Below are 27,143 nucleotides of genomic sequence, written 5' to 3'. Positions count from 1 at the left end.
AAGCTAAAGCCCAGCGTACTCTCTCTAGAACTCATCATCACCCATCATATGTGTCTGTACAAATATGTTTCTGTCATGTCCTGTTGTTTTTAGATTATTTTATCTGTCAACGTTTTAACTGATTTTTGTAAGGTGTCCTTGGGTGTCCAGAAAGGCGCCACTAAATAAAAGGTATTATTATTATTATTATTATCATATAATCAGGACTTCTCTACCCTGACTTCCCCGTGGCTCTCACACCTTTAACACAACACAAACCCGACACATTTAAACAGCCAGAAGAAACATGTCTGAGTGATGCTGCTCAATTGCACTGCTATGTAAAGCCTGAAAATATTCCTTATATTTGATTCTTCAGGATTTTTTGCCCTCGTTAACTACATTATGTTCATGTATAAAAAGTAAAAAGGGATGTATGGATAGATTTTATAAAGCAGAACAAATTAAACATGATTGTTATTTTATTTGTCATCGTTTCTTTTCTGAGGTGAACAATGAGACCGTGATTTAGCTGTACAAAATCAATTTATTACAAAAACCTCCATGATTTAAAACACAAAAAGCATATTCCCTTTGTAAGACATAATTCACCATTGTCAGCAATTTGTGGCCCTTATATCCCAGAATAATTTGTAAACAGTAAAGTTGAGTTTATATTTTGGTCATTTGTAAGTGCCTTCTGAATCAAGTGTAAGTGTAAACAAATGTAATGTATTTCCCTGCAGCAGTGTATCTGAATTAATCATTGTTGTATAAACAGATATGGATGACACATTTTACTCCCCAAGGAAAATTGCGGCTCCCCCGCCCGGCTTTGACACAAACAAACTCTGTTTTTCCATCGCTGCTCTGCGTGGATCGGGGCGGTAGTAGGCCTCGCTCACTGCCTGTAAGAAAGACTCCACTTTGTCATCGGGAACCATGGAGACGGCACAGCCACCCCATCCTGCTCCTGTCAGCCGGGAGCCCACCGCCCCCGACTTCCTGTTGCCAAGAGAGACAAGAAGTCAATATTTCAGTAAAGACAATATTTCACACAGGGCTATATATTTATCACTGACCAACCCGCACTAAATATACACATTTGGATAAAGATGTCCACACACAACGTTTACTCCCAAGTTTCTTCTTATTTTCATCCAACTTGCTTTTCAATGTGAAGCTGTACTTTGGCACAGTGGTGCTTTAAGCTATCAACATGATAATATTTGCTAATTAGCACTAAACACAAAGTACAGCTGAGGCTGATGGGAATGTAAAAAAAAAATAAGTATTTATTTTTGAGTGTGCTGTTGGTGAACACCATTCTGGAAATGGATAAACTTGTAAGCAGATTTTGCAGTCCTTTGTTAGGTTTAATTGGTAGTGGCATTTTTAAAGCTGCAGTTTGATTTAAATACTGTATTATCTTCTGTTAGTAACAGTGGGTAACCTCCGGGTCTGAAAAGTGAAGCCTATGCTGGAGTGCCTTAAACTTTCATTCTTTCTAATAGCCAGCAGGGGGCGACTCCTCTGGTTGCAAAAAGAAGTCTGATTGTGTAGAAGTCTATGAGAAAATGAGCCTACTTCTCACTTGATTTATTACCTCAGTAAACATTGTAAACATGAGTTTATGGTCTCAATCGCAAGTTTCAAGTCTTCTTCAATACAGCATGATGTTCATTTAGTAAATTATGGTCCCATTTAGAGTCAAATAGACCATAAAGCAGGGTATGCTTTAGGGCGTGGCTACCTTGTGATTGACAGGTCGCTACCACGGCGTTGTCCGATCTGGGAGTTGTCTGTGTATTCGTCTTACAACTTTAACCCTTTCACAGTGTGTTTTCAGTTCATGAAAGTTAACTCAAAACGTCAGTCCACAAACCAATGGGTGACGTAACGGTGACTACGTCCACTTCTTATATACAGTCTATGTTTAGTATACAATGGTTTAATATGTTGATTTCTTATATGCCAACAACAAAAAACAGAATAGAGTTTAGTATGTTATACTCTGTATGATTAGTGTGTAGTATGGAATAGGAAGCCAGCATCAGACCGAAGCAGCTAAATGGAATTCATCCACACAACTTGCAAATTTGTCTAAAGTTGGTTGTTCTTCACTTTTTTATTGGTCAAGTCTTTAAAACTTGATTGGCTAATATTTCATTTCATTTCATCCCATCCCGTCCTGAGTCTAAATCTCTAATAATAGCAGTGAGCTGTACTCACAGACAGATGTCCACCAGTTGATCCAGTTCAGGGCAGCTGCACTCATACAGGTCTCTGCAGCTTGCATGGCTCTGGTTCATCAGGTCTCCCAGTAGCCCTACGGACCCGGCGGGTTCAGAGTCGCACACGCTCTTAAAGTGCATCACCCGCGCAGCTTCACCGTACACGTGCTTGGCTCGCTGGTACAGCTTGAATTGCATCACTGAGAGAGAGGAGAGGCAGATGTTTGTCCGGTCATTCATCTGCTTGGTTGTGACGATGTCCACATAGGGCTGGGTTAGACTAACCCGTTTTAAATATAATTTATTATATATATTTTTTAACAAATGCCTCCATATCAGTAGAATGTGATATTATAAGAGTCACTTATTGCTCTTTCGAGGATGTTTACACATAAGAAGGTTTTTGAGAGAGAAAACCATCAGTAATGGCTGGTTACTGATTATTTTTGTCAGCCAGAGCAGATGAAAATGGTTGGAAATTTGCATCACATAACTTTATAATAATAATAATAATAATGATAGTAAAGTATATTTAAGTCCAGGAAAATACAAATATCACAATAAGACAATTAGGGCTGTCCTTGACCAAAAACATTCTTAGTCCACTAACACTTTTATGATTTTGTCGGATAATTGATGAGTTGATTTAATCGACAGATCTGTGAAACTGAGTTTCTCCACAAAGAATCACACAAAAGCACCTCTTTAAATCCTGTGTTTATCAGAGATGTGCTCATAAGTTTCTTGGAAACAAGTCATTTAACATGATAAAAGCATAAAAAACGACTAATCGACAAAAGAAATTTTAGTCGACTAAGACCAAAACGACGAGGGACCAAGAGGGGGCGGCTCTTGTGACAATAAGTAAAATTCCAGATGATATTTACTCTCATATCGCAATACTATATTAATATTTAAAAAAAATGTTTGCCTAGTTCTATGTCAAAGTAAATATGGCTGCAACTACCTATCATTTTCATTGTTGATTAAACATTTTTCTAATTTGGTTCATCTATAAAATATAAAAAATGACTAATGCCTATCACAAGTTACCAGAGCCTAAAAAATAATTATTTTATTATTCTGACCAGCAGCACAAAAACCCAAAAGATATTAAATTTACAATAATATGAAGAAGAGAAAACAACAAGTCTTCACATTGCAAAAGTTCAGATTTGAGCAGCTTTTGTGGAATATTACGAGATAACTCATCAATTACCAAAATTGCCATAGTTTAACCTTTCCACTAATCAACTCCACTAATGATTTCCACAGATTAGACATGATTCAGCTCAGAGATGATGTTTCTGTGTTATGCTGCTCACCGTGCTGAGTGTTGGCGCTCAGCAGCTCAGTGGAGAACTGCTCGGCGGTGACGCCCAGCGCCTTGCAGATCTCCTCTCGGCTGTACGGCTCAGGATGCAGCACCTCTTCCACCAGAGCCAGCATCTCCTCCAGGGAGGCCTTCAGCTCCGTCTGAACCTGCACCAGCTTCAACAGCCTGCACGGGTCCAGACCTCGCGCCTGGGCCAGCATCTGAGTTCAAGACAATGAAATGTGAGATTATTTACCCCTCTCTCCTCTTACACAACACACTCTCCTGTTTTTAAGGACAATGCTTCACTACGTGCTAAATAATCAAATTAAATAGTAATTGTAATTACAAAATGTTTTTAGGCAGCTTAAAGTTTTATTACCCATCTCACAGCTGCAGGTTATTTATGTAATTAAGTCCAATACTGTGACAAGGATGCTAAAGTTACATGATAATCTAATTCAGAACATTTGTGTTGTAATATTCAGTATTATGATTCTCTCCACTCTAGGAGATTTGCACCAAACCGTAATGCTTATGATAGCATATGATGATATAATGATTTATCATTGTGTTTATGGACAAAATGTTTATGTTGACAGGATTTAAAGGTCCTACAGATTACTGTTTCTAAGCCTCTTTGGCTTGTGATCCCTTAAAACAAAGTGATGCCTACACACGACTCCCATGACAGAATGTAGATGCAATAAGACAAGTAACTTCTGTTGATAACTTCAAGAAAAACCTCAAAATGTATTTCTATTATCTTGCTTTTAATTAAGTCTACCTTTTTCAAAGACAGCATTGTTATTATTTTATATTCCTCATACTTGTTTTATGGTTTCATATCTTAAATTAGTTTGTTTTTTTTACCATTATCAACTTGTTATTATTAATAGTATTATCCTACTTTGTATCTTTTTAGGATTCTATTATTTTATTGTGTCCCCTGGTTTTAATACCTGTTATTGATTTGTCTCTCTTGTGAAGCACTTTGAGCTGCATTTTATGTTATGAAACATGCTATATAAATAAAGTTTTTTATTATTATTATTATATGAAGTGTAATGAAGGTACAACCAAATAATTATTTTACCTTTCCAGTTTGCTTGATTTAATTAATTATAAGAGGAGTGTTGAAGATATTTAGCATTTCACAACAGCAAATCAATCGAGCAAAATCTAAATTCAGAGACATGGTCATAAACTTTGTGTCATAAAAATGTTTTTTTTTTATAATTTAAAATATTTTCCAGCTCCATGAATCATCCTTTTTCCCTCCTCCCACCCCCTCTCCAGAATCAGGTTGAGAACCACTGGACAGGATCACTGTACCTTTGTGGCGATTCGACACTCCACCACTCGGATGTTGTAGTGAGAAGAAGCAGCTTTGTTCATCTCCACGCAGCAGTTGGAAATCACAAACACGGCCCCATCTGGGAGCTTCACATCGGTGGCCCGCAGAGGCTGGAACTCTATCAGCTTTGCCTGACAGACAGTTGAAAAAATAAAGGTGAAACAATGAAACAAGTGGTAACTGTTGAATACATGAGACAATTGAAACAAACCGTTAGTCAAATCATTACTTGTATAAGGTCCCAATCAGACTTACATGTATTCAGTGTATTAATAGTTTGTGTGAAAAAATGACCCTGATCAACTTGTAGCTACCACATGTTTGACCAAATCTACTGAAAGGAAAGCGACATACAGTTCCTCTCTCTGCCAGGAATGAGATGGACTGGTCCATACCGCCTCCCTCTGTGCCAATGTAGCGCTCACTTTTGGCACAAATCTCAGCCAGTTCCACCTGAAGGATCACAGAGTATGATGAGAAAATGACTAAATAGAACAGGGCTGTTCTTCACCAAAGAAAGTCTTAGTCAACTAACACTCATACGATTTTGTCGACTCATTGATTAGTTGATTTAATTCAGGGGTTCTCAAACTTTTTTGGGCCGAGGGACCCCTTACAGGGGAGAACATTTTCCAAGGAATCCCTCTTAATCGTACACAGATTAGGCATAATGCTTACTACTCTTAGACGCCATTGGAAATATGTGTATTTGTATTCTAAAACTTTTCAACCTAAATACTTCAGACCTGTTTCATAGTGATAAACAGAAACACATTTCAGTTTGAATCATGTTAAGATGAGATGAGATTATCTTTTATTAGTCCCGCAGCGGAGAAATTTGCAATGTTATTGAATGGTGTTACCACTTATATACTTTTAAACAGAGGGTCATTTTATTCAAATTATATTTGGACTCAACTTGACAGCCTTTATACTTTTCAAGTAATTGATCTTAAAAGCATAAAAAAGGCATAGTATTAATAAATCCAGACGTTTAAACATACCAGTCTAAAGCTGACTTTCAGTTAGTGCTTCTACTTAAAAAATAATGAACTTATTGCTGTGTGTCACAAACATATCAGAGTTTCAAAAGCTAATATGGGGACTAATGGACACAATATCCTTGTTTTATTTGTGCAAATGGTACCCATGTGTAGATATGCAATTTTGAATGATACAGCACAATTTTATAATTTATGGTAAATTATCTCGTGGACCCTCTGAGTGCCACGGACCCCTGGGGATCCCTGGACCCGAATTTAAGAATCACTGATTTAATCGGCAGATCTGTAAAACTGAGTTTCTCCACAAAGAATCACATAAAAGCACCACTTTAAATGTTTTGTTTACCAGAGATGTGCTTTCTTGGAAATAAGTCATTCAGCAAGAAAAAAAAAGCATAAAAAACAACAAATCGACTAAAGAAATCGTAGTTGACTAAGACCGAAACGACCGATTAGACGACTTAGAGGGGGCAGCCATAAAATAGAATATTTGAAAGCACATTATAGGTTAGTTTTCAAGTCAGGAGTCACATTTGCTTGCGCTATAAAGCATTTTACCTTGGAGAGGGACTTTTGATTTGCCTCCATTGTTACGAGCCCGGCACAACAAACTAAGGCACTAGAACTGGAGAGGCCGGAGCTGGGAGGAATGGTTCCATCTACCACACATGACATCCCGGCTAAAGGAGCAATCCCAAACTTCTCCTGTAAAAAAAACAAAAAACACAGCAAGAAGGTTACTTCCATTCATTTGGAGAAAGTATCACTTTGCTATTGCATACTAAATTGTCATGAATGCAGACTACATAGATCTTACCTGAATACCTTTCACTCCACAGAGAAAATAATAATGCCACTTTGGATTGTCTCTGTCTATGGCGATGTCCTCTGAACACGACACAGTGAAATCCCTGAAAACAAATGATGATACTGAAAATGCGTTTGCACAGTGTACTGTAAATATTCAACAATAATCATGGGTCATTACTTGTACTGATGATTTGTGTTGGCCAGTTTGATTGTCCCCGAATTGTTCACTGAGACGGCCGCCATGATATTCGGTTCAATGGCCATGGGAAGAACAGAATAGCCACAGTAATCGATATGTTCTCCTGTAAAATATGAGAGATGTTATCATTAGCAGAAGCCATTCATCTAACTATTAATAAATAAAAAAATTCAGTATTGAGCAAATAGTAAAAATGTTTCTGAAAACATTGTTAACACTTCATTTTACAGGTCTGAAAATGTCATGGTAATTAGGTGATAATTAACAAGTAACCTATTTGAAATTTCTTTAAAATTACTGCCAAATTACCCCAATATTCACCTAAAGAATTATCGGAAATTACTTTATTATAAACATTATATAATAATTATATGCTAAAATAGCATATAATAGTTAAAATAGGGCCCTTAGGCTTGAGAAGCGACTGTGTGCTGCTCTTTATTCGGAGGTGGAATACCAAAACTAATAGAAGACACTTCTGATCAGGCACAAATCTCATTGTATGACTTATTGTCTACACAAATGTAACCTGGTAATGTAATGATTCAGGGAGATTTTTAAAGAAAGTTATTTGCTAATTATTATCTATTGATCAGCAGCATAACAATTAACTTTGTATTCTTTTCCTGGAAATGTGTTAAATAAATTACCAGCTATTGGGAAATAGCGGAATATAATTATTAAATAATGTTTATAATGAAGTAATTTTCAATAAAATTGGAGGTAATTATTGGGGTAATTTGGCAGTAATTCCAAAGACATTTCAAATAGGTTACTTGTTAATTGACATCTAATTACCATTATCACAACGTTTTCATAATGTAGGTCCATTGTATCTGGAGTAAATACAGCAACATCAACCTAATATGTTAGAATTGACAGAAAACTACCTTGAGTCAACTAAATAGACTACTACACTACACTATACTATACTATACTATACTATACTTTACTATACCATACTACACTACACTATACTATACTATACTATACTATACTATACTATACTATAATATACTATGCTATACTATACTATACTATACTACACTACACTATTCTATGCTATACTATACTATACTATACTACACTACACTACACTATACTATACTATACTACACTACACTATTCTATGCTATACTATACTATACTACACTACACTACACTACAATATACTATACTATACTATGCTATACTATACTATACTATACTGTACTGTGCTATACTATACTATACTATACTATACTATACTATACTATAATATGCTATACTATACAATACTATACCATATAAAGTGAAATTACCTATTAGATTGACTCTTCCAGGTGCACATGCATAGAAGAGAGGAGATCCTCCAAACTTTGTTTCAAACCTATTTTTCAAGTTTTGCAGCCTGTAAAGAATTACAAAAGAAGAAATTAAGTGAGTATCACATGTGTTTCCTGACAATCTGCATCTATACTGCTACTTACCTTTCATTGGCAGTGACCGCAGTCTTTAGCTTAGGAGGGTTAGTGGCCATTTCTACCTGTTTAAATACCTATGACTGTACTTCTTCTTGTTGTCAGACAGGAGAGCTTTAAAGCTTTATTAGCAGATCCTGGTCGCGATCAGCTGACTGTCACAGGAGCTGCAGCAGCACAAACACGGAAGTGTCTGGAGGGCAGGAGGCGTGGTTCAACCCATTGACGTCAGCTCTTGTAAATCACGGCGACTACATTTCCCATAATTCTAAGCGTGTTGTTACCATGGAAGCGTGGATAGCTTCTACTAGATCCGGTGGTTGGCCGCAGCGACAATAATATTTAGGAAATAGCTTTTACTGTGCATGTTTTGTTACAGCGAATGGATATTAAACTAGTATATGCTGTTAGTGAAATAATATATATATAGTGTGTGTGTATATATATATAGCTATATTACGTGCAGTGTGTGTATTTGACCAATAACACCCGCACGGAGCCGCGGTGGTTTGGCGCTGCTAATGCGCGCGAGTTTTCAAAGTGGGGAAGTCTTTAAAGTGAGCACTCAACAGGCAGCTAGCCGGATGCTGCTACGGTTAGCTCTGTAAAGTTACCTCACTGAGGTTTAACAGCACTGCTCAGCCACAGGACGCGCACAAGCTGTTATTGTCTAACGAATCCACATCTTTGTTTAAACGCGTTGTGTTTCAAAGCATGTCTAGGTTGTTTTTAAGTTGTTGTGGCTGGGCTCGTTGTTGCTAAGGCAAGCTAACAGGAAGCTAGCTGCTCTGTGATGTAAACAGTGATGTGGCTGTTTGCTAATAACGTCACTTAAAGACTGGAATAACACTCACCAACAGAAGCCCCATTTATACTAACAGGTAAGATAACGTTGTGTGTTTGTTTTGGCTGGTTCATAACTTGGTGTGTAAGCCATGCATGGTCCATAATGTTCATTTGTTTTTATTAAAGAACAAAACATTGTAACTTACACACTTTGCTAATGTATGTAGTGGGTTATTCTATGTTTATAATATAGCTAGATAGTGCAGGGTAACAGCTGTGATACACAACTATTAAAAAAGGAAGCATGGAAATATAGTATATAGTAGAAATATAGTGCAGAAGAGACTGTTGAAAATGAGTATAGTGCATTATTATTTGTCCTGCAGACTGTCCTCCTTTGTCGTCGTCCCTCCCCCCTCATGGATGTATCAGGACTAAAAGAACTGACCAAAGTGACATATCACTAAATTATATACTTCTTAAACATTGATGGATAAGACATGTAAAAAATGTTACACGTTAAAGCAGGGCAGCCATACTCACAAATCGGTGCTATTAAAAACAAATGGCTGTAAACAGCATTTTTCTGCATTGCTCTTGCTCATGTCTTGTTAAAAGTGCAATTCATATTATTGACAATACATTTGCAGATAGCCTATGCACATGAAATCACAATATTATGGGTAAAAGAAAATATATAACTAACATTTTGTGTGTAAGCCATGCATGGTCCATAATATTCATTTGTTTTATTAAAGAACAAAACATTGTAACTTGCACACTTTGCTAATGTTTTTTAATAGTCGTGTATCACAGCTGTTACCCTGCACTATATTCATTTTTAACAGACTCTTCTGCACTACATTCACTTTTTTAATAGTCCTGTATCACAGTTGTTACCCTGCAATATATGTTTTCTTCATCTCCTTGTATTTTTATATCTGGTATATTTTTTTTGTACTTTATACTTTGCACTACTAACTTTTTTATTGCCTTTTTACTAACATGTTTTGCACTATGGAACTGTGATGCTGGAAACTTGAATTTCCCTTGGGATCAATAAAGTTACTATCTATCTATCTATTTATTTATCTATTTATCTATCTATCTATCTATCTATCTATCTATCTATCTATCATAGGTCTTGTTAAAAGTGCAATTCATATTGCCATTTGACGATACAATTTGCAGATAGCCACATGAAATCACAATATTATGGGTACATTTTTGTGTGTAAACCATGCATGGTCCATAATGTTAATTTTTTTATCAAAGAACAAAACATTGTAACTTGCGCACTTTGCTAATGTATATAGTATTTTGAATACGTTGCTAATGTATATAGTATGTTATTGCGCACTTGCTACTCTATATAGTGGGTTATTCTATGTTTATAATTTAGATTTGTTATGCTAGTTATAATAGTCAGGTATATTTATAGTTTATTCCAATATTCTTTATATTTTGTATTCTATGGATATATTTCTTTAGTGTTGACATGTAAGTTTTATGTACGGTTCCCGTACATTGCTTGATTAACCTGCTACTGTAACACAGTCATTTCCCAATTTGGGATCAATAAAGTACATCCATCTATCTATCTATCTATCTATCTATCTATCTATCTATCTATCTATCTATCTATCTATCTATCTATTGTAGGCTACACCACTGTTGTCTTGGAAACAACATCTAGGTCACTATAAGCAATAAAAATCCTGAGGTTTCTGAATCCCATTTTTAACGCCAACATCACACGTAACAAACACTTTTGCTGGTTGTTTGTGTTTTCCCTCTTAAGTTTATTTTTTGTACTTCTTTTTGCAGAGCATCCTACACCAACAGGCTCTGCGTCATGTCTATTGATTTTGACAGTGCTGCTCTTCAAACCCAGCATGATGAAGAAGAATACGACCAGGAGGACTATGCAAGAGAGCAAGAGGTATAAACGCATAGCTACAGCTAGCTAAAGTTGTTGGGATAACGTTTTTGTTACAGTCACGCTTGTGTCTAGTTGTTGGATATTCTTGTGTCACTTGCAAGTATGCTTTTGTTAACGGTAACGTGCTGTGATTTCTTGAGCTCCTGCTGGTTTCTGGATTGTACATATTTTCAAACATCAGTTATCCAACATATCAGATGACAGGAGATATCCATTATTATGAAACAATAACCTGTGGTGTGTGCAGTGCTGTATGTATTACCTGTCTCTACTTCAGTGATAACTATTACAAAATAATTATTATCACCGTTTGCTCACAGATTATGCATATTGGCATGTTGATATATTTTTGAGCATTACATTTGTCAGGTCCTTATTTAGTTCATTTTTTTCTGCTGAAGCATTCGAGGTATGCTCTGTTACACAGCTAGACAGGCATGCTGTGTTATTACTCACGCCTACAATCTGTTGCACCATGAACCTGAGCTATTATTGGCTCAAGGAAAAGGTCTCCTTCCAGGTGTGTCACACAGAAACTAGCTCTGCCCTGTGATTTTTTTCCTACTTTCTTTTTTAGAGAGGTTCAGGTTTAGGTTACCATGTTTCTGTGCTTGGTTCCACTTGTACTTGAGTAACTGAAGCAAGCATGAAGAAACTGAATGAGTTACCAGTGGGCTTTAATACTCAGAAGAATGGGGCTTTGAATTTAATTCTCAAATGGATTTTTTTTCTTTGATATAGCTTATTTAGTATACACAAGTTGGTCAAGTGGAAAATGTTTGCCACCACTAATTGGAATGTTTCTGCTCCAGTTAACCTTGCTATATGTTTTGTCTAAACAATGGAGTTCTTTGGGAGCAAAAAAAACACAGCGATACCGCAGGGAGCCTCTGCCGACAACATGCCAGACACGTTTTGGATGTTTCACACAGAAAGTCTTCTGTACAGAAAGATTAGTCTTGGAGGTTATCATGTGGCTTCACAGCTGAAGCAGAAGTGCCTCTTCAATCTTTGTTAATGTGTAAGCGGGATAACATGGGTCCTTCGGTTGTGGACACAGTGGAGGATTTGAGGACTATTCAACAGTCCTTGTGGGAAGTAAGTCCAGGTGGCGCCGCTTGTTCAAGCCTAGTCAGTCTGTTACTGATGCAGAGGTGGATTTGACTTGTTTTTGTGTCATTAACAGCAAAGATGTTTTGACAGAAGAATACATCGTTTGTCAGTTTTTTGTTTCTCTGTTTGATTGTATGGACCGAGGGAATCATTTTGGTTTATCTTATTTTCAAATCACTTTGGAGAAAAACTCTACAGATGTACCCCCTGACACATTCTGTCTCTCAGGCTGTCAGTGGTTGCTTCTCTGGGCTGTTTTTTTTTTTTTTCTATTTGCATAACTTTATTACTTGGTTGCGGAGCAACCTTGGTGACTCATTTCCATGTGCTGTTTTTCCGCAGCTGCACAAATTGCTCACCGACTTGCCCGATGACATGCTGGACGACAGCAGAGACTCCTCCTCCCCAGAGCAGGAGTACTCTACCTGCAGTAAGAAGAACACTGGAAACAGGTAACACACATATGTTGTAGTGATGGCGAGATGAAGCTTCATGAAGCATTGAATCTCTCCAGCAAATTGATTTGCAAAAGAGTTCAGTTCTCGAAGCTTCATGTGCACACAGAACCACCTGTTGGTCAAAGAGTGAAACAGGCAGATATATTATAGATTATCTCAACAATGTGATCTGTAGGGATGCACCGATCCAACTTTTTCAGTCCAGATACCGATACCTGGGCTTTGGGTATCGCCCGATACAGAGTACCGATCCGACACCAGTGTTTAATTAATAAGCTGTATACCTCACTGTGTGGAAGTGACTGGGATCATTCTTTTATGTGTAAGGCAACGCCAGGCTCGACTTAAACATTGTTTTCTAACTTTGCAAAACAAAATGTAGCAAATAAATACATGTTTATAAATTAACTGAATTGTTATTTGTCATTAAAATAATAAATCATACGCCAGCATCTTGGTAAAACATCTTCGAAATTAACAGGAATTACAATTCAAGTGTACACTTTTTTTATTAATGCATCATCAAATTGGTCAAAAAAACTTAAACTGGAATTAAAATTCCACTATATAATGTGTATAGTATATAAACATAGAATCAAATGGACTAGATCGGCACTGTTGTCATCGATACCCGATCAAGCTATTTGAGTCAGTATCGGCCGGATCGGTATTGGTGCATCCCTTGTGATCTGTGATATAGGCACTGTATTTTGCACCAGTAAAGGTTTGGGAATAATGACAGTCAACAATAAAAAAAGAAATAAAAATCAATTTCCATGTTGGCTAATCCATTTATATCACTATTGTGTCTATTTTCTGGTAAGTAGCATATATAATGATTGTATAACATAACTGTAAAATAAACTATAATTGTTTTGTGAGTAATGAATGAAATGTTGTACAGGTAAATTGTTCCTTTGGTCAGTAATTGTATCATAATAATGGCAGGAGAGGCAAAATTAGTGTTCTAAAACGGGAAAGTGGCAGTGGTTTAACCGGGCAGAGGGCAGTGAATGTGCTTAACTATAGGAAAATGATACAGGGCAGACTTTATTTGTTTTTATTCAAGAACAATAATTTCTCAGCTGTGTTTTGGCTTTGGGCATCATCAATGACATCATTGGTCTAAAACGATACAAACTTCGATACGCGCTTCACAGAAAACTTCCTGATTACTCGACACGCTCCAAAGCCTCTGCAAAGCACGCAACCTCACTAATATATTGCTGCTGACACTAGTAATCTCAGATTTGAAGAACTGTGGGTGTGGTTCAAAACAATCAGACATACCTGGTTGCATTGTAATATAATTATGTTTTTTGCCTTCTCCACTCAGCCCACAGTCCACGTGGACTCAGAAATGGTCAGATCATCCAAGGCCAATTTCTCATGAACAGGTAGGTTGTTATTTTGTTTTCACTGATAGATTTTTGAACTTCTGACCTTCTAAAGAAAAAAAGCATTACTAATACTGTCAATGTCTCTCTGAAGAACTGTGAAGTTGATTATGATCAGCGCTCCCATGATGAGTACGCTTTTGGGGATGGAGCTGTTCAGATCAATGGACATCACCCTCAAAGTCAACCTCCGCCTCGCACCTGGAACCAGGATCATCAGTTCACCCAGGGAGATTATACATACACCAGCATAGGCACGGAAAAATCTACAGAGACCAACGATTTCTCCACAGACGAGTATGAGTCCAAACCATATCCTCAAGGCACTAATAACGCTGTAATGTATAATGGAGACGGAGGACGCAAAGATAACCAAAACTACGGGGATCACAACAACGGCAGGAACCATTTTCAAGTGAGTGGAGATTGGTTTGATTATGTCAGTCAATTATGAGATTATGTTTGGTCTATTTTGTCATCACAGATGTTTTTCCATTAGGGCTCTGTTCTGTTGATTATTTTCTCGAATTGAGGTTGTTTGGTCTATAAAATGTCAGAAAATGGTGAAAATGTCGATCAGTGTTTCCCAAAGCCCAAGATGACGTCCTCAGTGTTACTCAAACCAATTAATCGATTATAAAATAGTTGGCAATAAATTTAATAGATGACAACTAGTCCACCAGTCGTGTGCATGTTGTACAATTTTATTGTGTATTTGAAAAAGAGACTAGTTTACTGGTGCAACTTTGACTTGGTTTATTCTTGAGTTATTGAACACATTAATGTTTGTATTCCAAACATGCTGTTTCTTGTGTTTTTTAATTTAAAGTCTGGTGCGTTGGACAGAGGAGTGGATCAGCACAAGGCCAGCTACAACCCTCACCATCCTGCCCATCAGCCAAAGATGTTTAACTCACAGGCCGTTCACCAAGAGGGCCAATTCGACCATCTGCAAAGAGAATTCCTCGACTCGACACAACGTGAGTCTTACAGTCTTATTTTAGTTGCTGGATTAATAGCACAGGAGTACAGTGACATGTAATCACAATAATAGTTGAAAAGTGATCCTGTTGCCATGAATGTCAACGTATACAAGTGAATAATCTGAGGTATTGTTTTGTTGTCAAAGTGCCATTGAGCAATACACTTTCAAATGACATTGCTGAGAATTGAAATGTCTCCACACAGTTTAAGTAAGGGGTACGTGATTGTTGTGTTGAATATACATGTTGTGCTGTGTTTCAGAAACTGCTGATAGAGAGCAGCTTGCCCAGCTGCAGATTTTAAACAAGGCTCAGCAGAGGCAAATTGAAGACTTGGAGCGAAAACTGGAGGATTCAAGACGCAATATGAGATATATCGAGCATCAGTTTGCAATTGCCAAAGGTGTGTTTCACACAGTTTTTGCTTTCAAAATGAGGGGTGGGAATTGCTTGCAGTACATAGCCCATGTAAAATAATGTGATTATACAGATTTTTTAAAGATTGAAACTCAATGTTGTAAGATGTTGAACTTGGAATGAATAATCCCCTCTCTCTAGGCCACCTTAAAGACGTATGAGGGACTACCTCTTTTAAAGAATAGTTTTTCAATGTCTGACTATTGTCTGACATTTATACTTTCCAAATATGTTTTGTTTTTGTCGATACACAATTAAAATCAAGGTTATCTATCATTCTATTGCATTGATTGAGATTGAAAGACAGAAATAAAAGTGTGTGTGTTCTCACTTACCTGTGTATATATGCCCTCTTGTGGCTGTTAAGAGGGCTTGCACTATCTACAGACACACTGGGTCCTGTGCTGCCCTTAGGTGTCCTTGTTTTCTTACTAAATGTGCTGCTTGTGGGAACATAATCCCATTTTTTTTATCATGAATAGACGAAAAGGATGGCCTAGCAGTAAGCCTAAAGGAATCCAGTCATTTAGTTGAAGAGGCCAAGCAGAGAGAGGTTCAAATGCAAAACAAAGTGAAGGCAATGGAGCAGCAAGTGCAGGTCCTTACTGAGAGAGACCAGGAGGTAAGTTCTGCACCGACACACTCCACTGTTTTCCTCCTTTTCATCCTCTTAATAATGGTTTGAAAGCTAAATACAAGATAGTCTGCAATATATCAGTTTATTAAGGCAGAAATGTATACAGTAGTTTAATTTTGTTTGCAGACCATGAAGAAGCAGAGGGTGGCGGAGGCTGCAGTGGACAGCATGAAGCAGCAGATGTTGGAGCTTTGTCGCTCTGACACCCTGTCCAGAACGCGGCAGCAGCACGACAGAGATCTTGTTGTCATAAAGGAGCAGCATGACGCTGCGCTGTTGACACTACAGCAGAAGCTAGACTCTACTGCTCAGGCTCTGAACGAACAGGTCTGTAGTGTTACTGTCACAGGAGCTATAGTCTAAGCCACCTGCAGACATAGTAAACTCCTGTGTTGTTGTTTTGTTGCTTACAGATTGATGTTGGTCAGAGGTTACGAGAGCAGGTGAAGCAGCTGGAGCGCCAGAGGGAAGAAGAGCAACTGGAGAGAGCCAGAGTTGTAAACACCCTCTCTCAGCGTCTGGAGGAGAGTCAGCAACAATGTGCCAAGCTGCTGCAGACAAGTGAGTGAATGTGGATTTCAACCACCTTTTTGTATTTGATGTACTTGCTGAAAACTCTGTTGAGAAGAAATCCCAGAACATCAGTGAGCAACTTCTATGCATGTGTTTTATTTTTAATTCTCTCAATTCCAAATAATCTTTTCTTCTCTGTTGTGGTTCTGTTTTCTTCAGGTTCAGTGCAGGAAATGAGTCAGATACAAATCAAACTAAAACAATCTCAATCAGCCAAGGCACTAAGTGAAAACATGAACACAGTCTTACAGGTTTGCTCTCAGATTTTTTTGCCCCAGAATGGAACCATTCTCAAAACATTATTACTCTAAAAAGATGTGCTTACTAATTAAACTTTTCATCTTTTATTTTTATCCTAAAGGAGGATCTGGCTGAGTTGAAGGAGCAGATCACGCTGTATGAATCTGCTGTGAAACACGGCGTTATTGCATTAGACCTGAACAGCGACTGGGACAACCAGCTGTCTGAATCCTGTGTGGATTTAGGATTAAAGAAAACTAACAGGAAAAATGGCTTGCTTCACAGGTACACCATGATTATAGAGTAGAGACTTTGTCATCATTACATTGAATCTTTGTGTCTTTCTGTGTCATTTTGTCTTCATGCCATAATTGCTAGTATATACTGTGAAACTTTGTCAACTGGTGATATTTTCACCTCATTATCACCACTAACGTGTCTTACTGTTTGGTCAGTGTTGCTCTGGCTCACCTGTCGGACTCCAAGCTGCCCAAAGATGAAGCTTTGCGGCTGCTGCGAGTGGAGATGCAGCGCTGCCTGGGTAGTCTGAAGGGGAAGCGGCAGAAGATCAGTCAGCTGCAGGAGGAGCTCCAGCTCTGTCAGGCTCAAGTGAACGAGCTGCAGACCCAGTTAGATGAAGCCAAGCTCTGCTCTTCGGTAAGGACTGCTGTCTACATGACCAGACACGAGCTGCATTGCTGAGCAAAGCATTTAAAACTACACTGACTGATAGCTATTATTCAGATTTAGGTAGATTGGCCAATTTGATTTCTTGCTGATACAAACAGAAAAAGGAAAAACATGCAATTGGTTCAGGTAAGATGACAAAACTATTAAACATAAGGATCTATCATGCATGTTCTTACCAAAACTATTCAGTTGTGTTGGCATAAAAAGAAACAGATAATAATAATAATAATAATAATAATGATTTTATTTATAGAGCACTTTTCAAGCCATAAGCACAAAGTGTTTTTCTAGGAAATTCAAAGCATAAACATTAGAATAGGTAAATTATGAAGCATATCCATATACATATGCACATAAATACATACGCACATACACACAGGAAATAACTCTCAATGTCAGCTATTAGGAAAAGCCATTCTATATCACCAAAGCTCTCATAAATGGTATGTTACAAGCATAAAACAATGCATAAATAAATACAAGGTAAGAGATTAAATGGCTCTAATTCAAATAGTGATCATAAAAAAAGCTGCATCTGTCTTCACAGGTCAGAGAGACCAGCCAGATGAAACATCTAGACATAACTGGAGAGTCTCAGAAAGAGTTCATGAGAATACAGGAAGACAAACAACACTTGCAGGAGCAAGTGGAGGTTGGTTATAGTTTCGTCAAATCATCAAATCAATTATATTTTTTGTTTTTAGACTATATCATGAGACTGGTGGTGTTCTATCCAAACTCTAGGTGTTAGAAAAGAAGAATAAGGAGCTGAAACAGAGTGAGGAGAAGGTGAGGTCTGCCAACTTGGAGCTTTGCACCAAGATGAGGCAGATGATCAAGGAACTGGACCAAGAGAAGCAGGAGGCTGCTGTGAGGTGAGGCACGGAGGAGAGAGATAAGATAATGTTTTCTTTACCTTAAATTATCCTAAAGTGCATATTCATGTAAACACGTTTCTGTTTCTTCATGGAGAGCTGAGCGGATTCATCAGCAGTATAGGGACGACGTGGTGGACCGGGTCAGTACCGAGCTCCTGCTGGAACACGACGCTGAGATTGAACAGCTGACTGCGCAGCACCAGCAGCAGGTCCAACAGTTACAGTGAGTCCTCTGCACCTGTCAATACAAATTGTCGTTATCTGGAAACTTTTGCAGCTCATTTACATTTAGTACTTGTTACTTCTTAACAGGACCCAGCTGTCTGAGGCCAACGATAAGATGTTGGCCGTGCAAGAGTGTTACATATCTGTCTGCCAGGAGAAGGACATGCTTGAGAAGGAGGAGGCTTTGATCAGAGTCAATGAGGTATACAAGACAAGATCCTTAAATATGTTTACAATATCAGAAGCAGTGGGACATGGTTCTTATGCTCATCAAACCATCGGAATGGAGAAATGAACAGATTTCAAAAGATCAAGATACACTATTGTAGGGTATTGTTTTGTGTTGATTAATATTAGTACTAATCAGTACTATATACTTTAGTTTGTATGTGTTGACTCAGCTGGGATGCGAAGCTTTTACTATTCATATTTGACAATTTGTTTACTGTGTTGCTTGCTACACGCTGTGTTTCACAAATCTGTTTCCCCTAGCTGAAGTTGCCTGTATCCAACATAGATTACCTGTGGACTGAGACTGATTTATGATTTGGTTCTCTTTACCAGCAAAAGATGAGTGAAGCTGTGGAGAAGCTGAGGGCTGAGCTTGAGGCTCAGCATCAGGCCTCAATAAACCAGCTCAAAGCTCTCTGGTCCAAAGAAAAGGAGACTGAGATCCAGCAGCAGGTGGACTCTCATGTAGCCTTAGCCAAGGCTGCTTGGAAGAAGGAACTACAAAATGTAGGCTCTCCTGTTATAACTGTCCAGCTCCCTCAAGTCCCTAATGGTGATTTTACATCAGACCTGAATGTTTGTACTGCTTCTGTGCAGATGGAGAAGACCTGGGTCCAGAGGCTGGAGGAGGCCAGGGGAGAGAAACACAAAGAGACTGCTGAGGCAACCTGTCAGGCAGATGAGGTTGAGGCCAGCAGTGTGACGATTACTGTTGAGGAGCTGGACTCCAGACTCAGTGTTCAGAAACAGCAGCTGCAACTGGACGCCGACAAAGTCAAACGCAAAGCTGTGGAGGAAGCCAGGAAAAAAGCCCAGAGAGAGCTACACAAGAAACACCTGGAAGACATGGCCAAACAGGTCAGTGTGTTTTTTACTTTTTTATAATACTTGTGCAAGTTAGCCAAACATGCTTTACTGTACATTTTGTATGAGTGGCACCATTTGTAATCAATCCAGTGCCACTAGATTTGCTAACGCTGGGATATTCACACACCGTTTAGATTTTTTTTTCTCCTTCACTTTTTCGATTTCCCAGCTACAGTACGTGATGATTTACATGACACATCCTTCCATTATTTGAAATAAGCAAATGAAGTAGGGTTGAGGTTTGAGGTTTTCACAGTACAATAACCATCTCAGAAAATATCGCGGTTTCACTGTATCACGGTATTACACTATTATTTGTATTATTGTGATTGTTGTTGTTGTTGTTGTTGTTATTGTTGTTATTATTATCAGTTACAATGACTCTTAAAGGAATGAGAACAGAATAATAAGAAACAGAATTATAAACCTGATTAAAAAAAGTGTATAACTATAATATGTTATATAACTGAAGCATGTTGGTTTACATTTTAGCAGCACTATAGCCTGTAATTAACTACTTGTGAGCTTTTAAAATAATGTCCTGTGATTATTAACAATCAACATACACTGTTGGTCTGTATCTTTACTTCACACACTCACTTATGTCAGGTACCATAGAATACCGTAGATCAAATGTACACGGTATGATAACCGTGAACTTTCATACGATGGTATACCTTCATACCGGTATACCAGAAACCGGTTTTCTCCAGCATACCATGCTCTGTTCCCCTAACATTTTTGGCTATCTTACTTTCATCAGTGGTTGACAAATTTAGTAATGGACATAAATGTGTTGGTGTTTCAGGTTGAAGGTGCAGTAACCAGGGCCTACAATCGCTGGATTGAGGATTTGACTTCATTACCAGAATACCAAACCTCACTCCAAAAAGAGAGGGAGAAATGGGAAGAACTACAAGAAAAACGGGTATGACAGGGTTTTATCTTTGTGAATTAAAAAGTGTCACTGCTGTCAACTGAGTTGTCTTTTCTCATAATGTATAAATTTAAATGTGTTGGGTATCTCAGGCCTTAATGGAGGCTGAGGAGCAGTGGCATAAGAAGCACAAGAACCAGCTGGAGGAGCAGAGCTCTGGATCGCAGAAGGTGGAGGAGCTCCAAGAGGAGGTGGCAGCTCTCCAGAGTCAGCTGGACCAAGGGGGGAGCGAGCAAGCTGCCCTGCTGAAGGCTGAGCTAGCCGGAGCGAGAGCAGCCTGGAACCGAGACAAACAACAGGAGATCTCTGTCATCCAGGTCCGCAGTGAACAGGTGTACCAAAGCAAGCTGCAAGAGCAGCGCAAAAAGCTGGAGCAGGCTTTGCAGCAGGCCAGAGAGGACACCGATCTCCATAAGAAGGAGCTGCTCCTGCAGATGGAGGCCAAGCTACAGCAGAGTCTGAGGGCTCAAGAGGAGAAGTGGAGATGTCACCTTGCAGAGAAGGAGCAGGCTCAGAGAAAGCAGATGAGAGATGAATTACAAGCAGAGCTTCAAACTGGTCTGGCAGAGGTCCAGGCACAACTTCTCAGGGATCCCAAAACAGATCAGCAGGGCACTGAAGACACCAGGAGGACCAGTGGAGCCACAGCAGAGGGCACAATAACACACATCATCCATGTATCCTGCAAAGACATAGTCAGCAGGGCAGTATCTCAAGCCAAGAAGGAATGGAAGAAAGTGAGTTTTTATTATCTGTTGTGTAGAGATGAAATAAGTGATTTGATCTGTTAATGATTTAGGAGGACTGGCTCTGCTCAATGATTACAATATTGAGTCTGCAGAGGGCAGAGGTTGTTGTAACACAAGAAGTACTCAAAGCAAAATAAATGTGTGTAGTTTGCACAGCCAACCCGAGTTGGGTACAGTTGCAGGACAAGTCAACAAAGGAAAAGGACATTCTGTCCCCACACTGAGATGTGAAAGTTCCCTAGTATTTACTAATGTAATGTTTCAACCTGCAAGGTCTTCGTCACGTCTTTTTTACTTGCAGGTCAAAACATTGTATTAATACAAACTTTGAGAACTTTTTAGTGTGTGAACATCCTGTCCTTTTCCATTTGTCACAAGTACTGTCATGTTTAAATGCTGTAGCATTTGTCTGAATGTACCGTTTTTATTCTGTTGCGTGTTTTATGTGGTATAATGTACTTTATTTGTGCCCTTGGGGAAATTCATTTTCATTCTGTTGTTATTTTCCTTGATTTACACACATGCATCAAATGTGGAGAGATGTCAGAATGATGGGCAGTCCGAGCAGTTAAGGGTTCGGTGCCTTGCTCTAGGTTGCCAAGCCATGTCCCTTACCCTTGTTTTTCCCTTTATGGTTTTATTTATGCCCCCACAGATAAGTGAGGAGAGACTGAGCCTTGTGTTAAAAGAAACACAGGAGCAGCATGAGAGAGAAATCAACAAAAAGCAAAGTATGTAATGCACTCTCATTGTCCCTTCACTAAGCAGGGCATTGTGAAAACGTTCGATTGAAATCCTTATGAAGTGCAATATTAATCATTTTGATTAGACTATAGTGGAGTGCCCATCAAGAAGTTTACATGACCGTATTGTTTACCATTTCCAGGCTCTTTGTCCCAGAGGAAGGAGCAGGCTGAGACCTTAGGTAAGCTGCAGAAGAAGAACCAGGAGCTCCAGAGACACTTGGAGAAAGCCTGTCGTCAACTCCAGCACAGCGTACGAGAGCACAAAACTGCCATGAAGCATCAGAAAGGTATTAAATGTGTTTAAAAAGTTTCTTTAAATGTCATTTAAATAGATTTACTCAACATAAATTGTATCTGTGTATTGTAGATGAGCACGAAAGCAGCTTACAAAAGGCAGAAGAGGGACATCTGCAGCAGCTAGAGGAGGTGAAGAGAGCGTCCTCAGGGTTTGTGCAGTTTTTTATAATTTTTTATCTTCAGTTCAGGTCCAATGAAATATTGGTTCATTGGCTGCTTATTGCTGCTTTGTTTATTGTTACATACCACGTTAGACCAAAGTGAAACAAATGTGTATTTTTATATAAATGCCCTCCCTTCTGTCTTCCTTTCAAGTGTCAAAGATTTTGCTTAATCAACTTGCATTTCGGGGCATATTTAGATATTCTGTCCAATAAAATCTTAAAGATTTTTGGGACTTCTCCTATTATATTAAATGTGCCAGCCTACGGTCCTCATTATGATGACTAGCTCGAGTAGAACTTTTACTTTCAGTAATATTCAAATCAAGTCCTTCTAGATATAATGTCCAGCCCCAACATCCTGATCCATTCAGAAACCATATCAAAAAAGCTTTTGATGGACGTCCAGCGGGCGGTGCTTGGTTTTGGCCCGACTGTTTTCAACATGGCGGTGGGGTCGCAAACTTTGTCATTTTACAAGTCTCTTCAATATACAAAATATTTATATGGTTAATTCTGGACTATTCATAGAAGAGGAAAGCTTAATGTTTTAAAATTGAAAAAGAAATTCCTTAATCTACATTGTTTTAGTTTTGGTTGCAAAACAAAGTAGTTACTTTAAAATAGCTGAAAATACACCAAAGTTCGCTGAGCTCTCACTGTTATGAGTTACAGTGCTCTGAAAAACTACTATCTGATCGACTGTACATTACTTTCAGACTTGTTATTCAGATTTATTATTTAATATTTATCAAATCTGACTTCAGTAGATAATAGTAAAGTTCTGCTAAGCATTCAGTGAAACTAGAAATAATACTTCTTCAAGAAGCTTTTATTTGATATATGGATTTCCTCATTTATTTTAAGCTCCAAGATGAGCATGGTGGTAGTAGCATTCATAGTAATGAACAGTTCATTAATTTCAATAAAATGATGGCAACAACTGAATTGTTCTTGCTTACAGGAGTTCTGATCACCAACAAAATGTTCAGCAAAGCCTCGAGGAGATGAAGCAGCAATACCTGACGACTGTAGAAAAGATCAGAGGTTTGTAATGGTGCTGATTTTTGATAGAACTGTGTAGATTCAAAGTATTCTGGGACACCATAATTCAATGTTACACCCCCCTGGAGGGGTTGAGGAAGGAGACGGTGTAGACAAAACTTGACACTATGATGTCCCGTATTATATTTTGGATTTGTTATGTCGTCACTTTGTGAATCTGATGCAGGTTTGCAAGTCATTTTCTCGTACATGTACCTAGTGAAAAGCGCAGATCAAAATTGTGTTTTTAATGGCAGGAGACATGCTGCGTTACCTCCAGGAGAGTCGGGAGCGAGCAGCAGAGATGATCCACAGGGAGGTGCAGAGGGAGAGGCAGGACACTGCCAGAAAGATGCGGCGCTATTATCTGACCTGTCTGCAGGAGTTACTGGAGGACGGAGGAAAGACTACAGGGCAAGAGGCCATAATTGTCCTAAACTTGTTGGCTTGCTTCATCATGGCTCCTCAGGCTAATTGTATTGATCTTCCTGTCTTCTGCAGGGCTGAAAAGAAAATAATGAACGCTGCAAGCAAGCTGGCAGCCATGGCTAAAGTGCTGGAGACGCCTTTCAAAAGTAAATCTGGAAAGAACTACGGTTTACAAAGTGAGTCCTGTTGTGCAGCTCTGCTTTACTGTAGATGTTTCTTTATTTGTTTCAGAATATCAATGTGGTGGGAATCTGTGTTTTGTTTTGACAGGTTGTTTGACGGCTGTGACCACAGCTGACTGCGTTCCAGGTAGAAACGCAGGTTTCAGTAAGAACCCGTCAACACTAACTGAGCTCCCTGACGTCATGCCGGAGGAGAGATCCCACAGGGAAAAGACCTCCACTGATTCAGAGCGGAAACAAACCGCTGCAGAGAGGACTAAACCTTTGAGTCACCAGGACATTTTTGCATCTGGGAAGGAAGAGGCCTCTGTAGATGCAGGGCCGGAACCTCAAACTGTTGCTCTCACACACCTCCGCTCTTACAAACCTCAACAGATGGCTTCTCCATCCCAGGTGGATTTTGACAATGGGTCTAGGAGGAGTAGAAGCAGGGAGCTGTACCTCCAGGGAGTTGATTCCAGCAAAGCAGACAGCCACCCCGACTCTGATCGACAGAGTAAACCTTTCCTCATCCAGGAGGTTCCTATCAGAGATGAGAAACGGACCGACTGGAGCATGACCAGTAGTGACTCAGACACAGGCTTCCAGGTTTCCACACTCTCTTACTCTGGGAGACAAGTCGAGCCAGTGAAGCCCTTTTCTATCTCTGCTGTGTCAGCCAGGGACTCAGGAGAGTTTGGCGGTCTCACCCCAGATGCTTCTGACCTGACTGTCTATAATGAAATTGCCAAAAAGACACCTAACACACAGCCCTTGAACTTTCACCTCGCAAAGATAAAAACCCACAGAGAGCCCACCCCTGGCTCTGAGGGAGAGAAGCAGCATGGAGTTTGTTCCAGGCCTCTGTTCTCTGAGTTGAGACAACGCCAGCAGGACAGCGGCTTCGACAGTCCATTCTACCAACAAAAATGACAAAGTGGAGGGCAGGTATGAAGTGAAGTAGGGAGACGAGCTTGAAACTGACTTGACAATTTCAGTAAGCTTACCAAATAGTGCCTTTTTAATTCAGTGTATAAAGTTTACATGATGTAGAACCTTTGCCTTGATAGCTGCTTGCAGTGTCTTTGTGTGTATGTGTGTTACATAAACTTTGTTAAAGGATAGTTTGACATATTGGGAAATGCACTTATTTGATTTATTGCTGAGAGTTAGATGAGAAGATTGATACCACTGTCATGTTGCCAAGTGAGAAGCTACAACCAGCAGCCGGTTAGCTTAGCATAAAAACTGGAAATGGGGAAACAGCCAGCCTGGCTCTGTCCAAAGATAAGTTTCAGTCTTTTTGCTAAGCTAACCGGCTGCTGGTGGTAGCTTCATATTTACTATACAAACATGAGTGGTAGCAATCTTCATCATTTAACTCCTGAACAAGAAAGCGAGTAAGCGGATTTCCCCAAAATATCAAACTATTGCTTTAATTCGTAGTTTTTCCCAGTGTGAAAGAAGCACTGGTTACATTGTCTAGATGTGTTTTGAGGTTATTTCTTTTGGCCTCTTATACATAACGTTTCAACATTTCAGTCTAGCTTTAAAAATGCAGCTGCAGGTTTTGTTTCTAAATATACAACAAGGGTTTACTTATGAAGTAATAAATAAGTAAACAAATGTGTGCTTGCTTAGAAGTGATTCTTATATCACAGGGTAAGTGCACTTGTAAGAAAATGTTTATGGGTCAACAGCCACAGCTCTGCCCACACGGTAATATTTAACTTGTGATACCTCGAGTGACCTATACTGGCAGGTCACAGTACCCTGTAAGCCTACTGAACCTACCACTGCGTATCAGGTGCAGGTTTATACAAAGTTCATGTCCCCCTGTACTGTTTTCTTTCTCAGTCGGTGTGTTTGTGTTTTTTTATATTTTAAAATATTTTATATCACGTTAATGATATATACTGTGCATAGATCATACGTGTTTTTTATATATTGACTTAATTCGTTTTAATAAATTGTATCATTTTATTGCAAATTTAGAGGGAATAGTTCATTTGTCACGGAATTAAGAGGGTATAATGAATTTTTCATGAGTGGAACCTCTTCAGAAAATCCTGTTAAGTATTTAATATATTACTTTTGGTAATCTCTAATGACATAAAGTAAATACAGTCCTACTACAATTTAATATAAACCAAACCATTTTTCATTTTCTGACATTTTTATAGGCTAATCAATTATGAAAATAATAAAATGGATATAACTGTTAGTTGCAACTGTCCTCTCAGCATCTCGTTCTTAATGGTTAAATGCTGTAAATCACCGATTTGGATACAAATCAATATATTCAGCTGGTGTAGTAAAACTGAGCATACATTTCTGCTCCGACCTTATTTCCCCCCAGCAGTGTAGCCTAAAACTCAACATCTAGTCCCACGCGCTGGTGATTGAAGTTCCTCCACAGGTAAACATGTTTACCTGGAAACGTTCAAATCGGAGAGTTTTATGGAGCAACTGAAGGGAATTTTGGTCTGATGAATTACATCGGCAAGATCAGAGCTGTTGGCCGAGACACCTTCCTCAAGGTAAAAGTCCATATTTCATTCCACATGAATAGCTGTCAATGAATAAGCAATGTTTTAACTTTTGTTTTTGTAATCTAGACAAGATTACACAACACAACAGGTTAAACAATAGGTGGCCCTTCACTTTTAAACGTTTCAGTCTAGCTTTAAAAAATGCAGCAGCAGGTCTTGTTTCTAACTATAAAACAAGGGTTTACCTATTAAGTAATAAAGTAAACGGGTTTACTTATTTCAACAATGGTGCATTGACTAAGAGAAGTAGATACAGACGTAGGCAAAGTTGT

General features: G+C 38.8%; 2 protein-coding genes across 2 annotated transcripts; one reads left to right on the top strand and one right to left on the bottom strand.

The window, feature by feature from the left end:
• Window positions 1-443: 443 nt before the first annotated feature.
• galk2 (galactokinase 2) lies at window positions 444-8,559 on the bottom strand. Its single transcript, XM_074632459.1, has 10 exons — window positions 8,368-8,559; window positions 8,200-8,288; window positions 6,878-7,001; window positions 6,707-6,800; window positions 6,448-6,594; window positions 5,240-5,338; window positions 4,864-5,016; window positions 3,539-3,749; window positions 2,212-2,413; window positions 444-984 (listed from the first exon to the last, which is right to left on the bottom strand). Exons 1-10 carry the CDS (start codon window positions 8,415-8,417, stop codon window positions 777-779), a joined length of 1,377 nt encoding a protein of 458 aa, XP_074488560.1. The 5' UTR covers window positions 8,418-8,559; the 3' UTR covers window positions 444-776.
• A 97-nt stretch (window positions 8,560-8,656) lies between these two features.
• Window positions 8,657-26,309, top strand: cep152 (centrosomal protein 152). The gene is made up of 28 exons (XM_074632460.1): window positions 8,657-9,239; window positions 10,972-11,086; window positions 12,542-12,651; window positions 13,994-14,054; window positions 14,149-14,468; window positions 14,874-15,034; window positions 15,300-15,440; window positions 15,937-16,076; window positions 16,218-16,418; window positions 16,505-16,652; window positions 16,824-16,915; window positions 17,026-17,189; window positions 17,360-17,561; window positions 18,142-18,246; window positions 18,339-18,469; window positions 18,567-18,695; window positions 18,785-18,899; window positions 19,262-19,435; window positions 19,526-19,786; window positions 20,604-20,723; window positions 20,825-21,469; window positions 22,137-22,212; window positions 22,368-22,514; window positions 22,595-22,673; window positions 23,650-23,732; window positions 23,987-24,143; window positions 24,231-24,334; window positions 24,429-26,309. Exons 2-28 carry the CDS (start codon window positions 11,000-11,002, stop codon window positions 25,250-25,252), a joined length of 4,977 nt encoding a protein of 1,658 aa, XP_074488561.1. The 5' UTR covers window positions 8,657-9,239; window positions 10,972-10,999; the 3' UTR covers window positions 25,253-26,309.
• The last annotated feature ends 834 nt before the right edge of the window (window positions 26,310-27,143 follow it).

The sequence above is a fragment of the Sebastes fasciatus genome, chromosome 4 (assembly GCF_043250625.1).
Source record: "Sebastes fasciatus isolate fSebFas1 chromosome 4, fSebFas1.pri, whole genome shotgun sequence".
NCBI classification, from domain to species: domain Eukaryota; kingdom Metazoa; phylum Chordata; class Actinopteri; order Perciformes; family Sebastidae; genus Sebastes; species Sebastes fasciatus.
The sequence above is the reverse complement of the archived record's forward strand: the minus strand, read 5'-3'. Positions and strand labels throughout refer to the sequence as shown.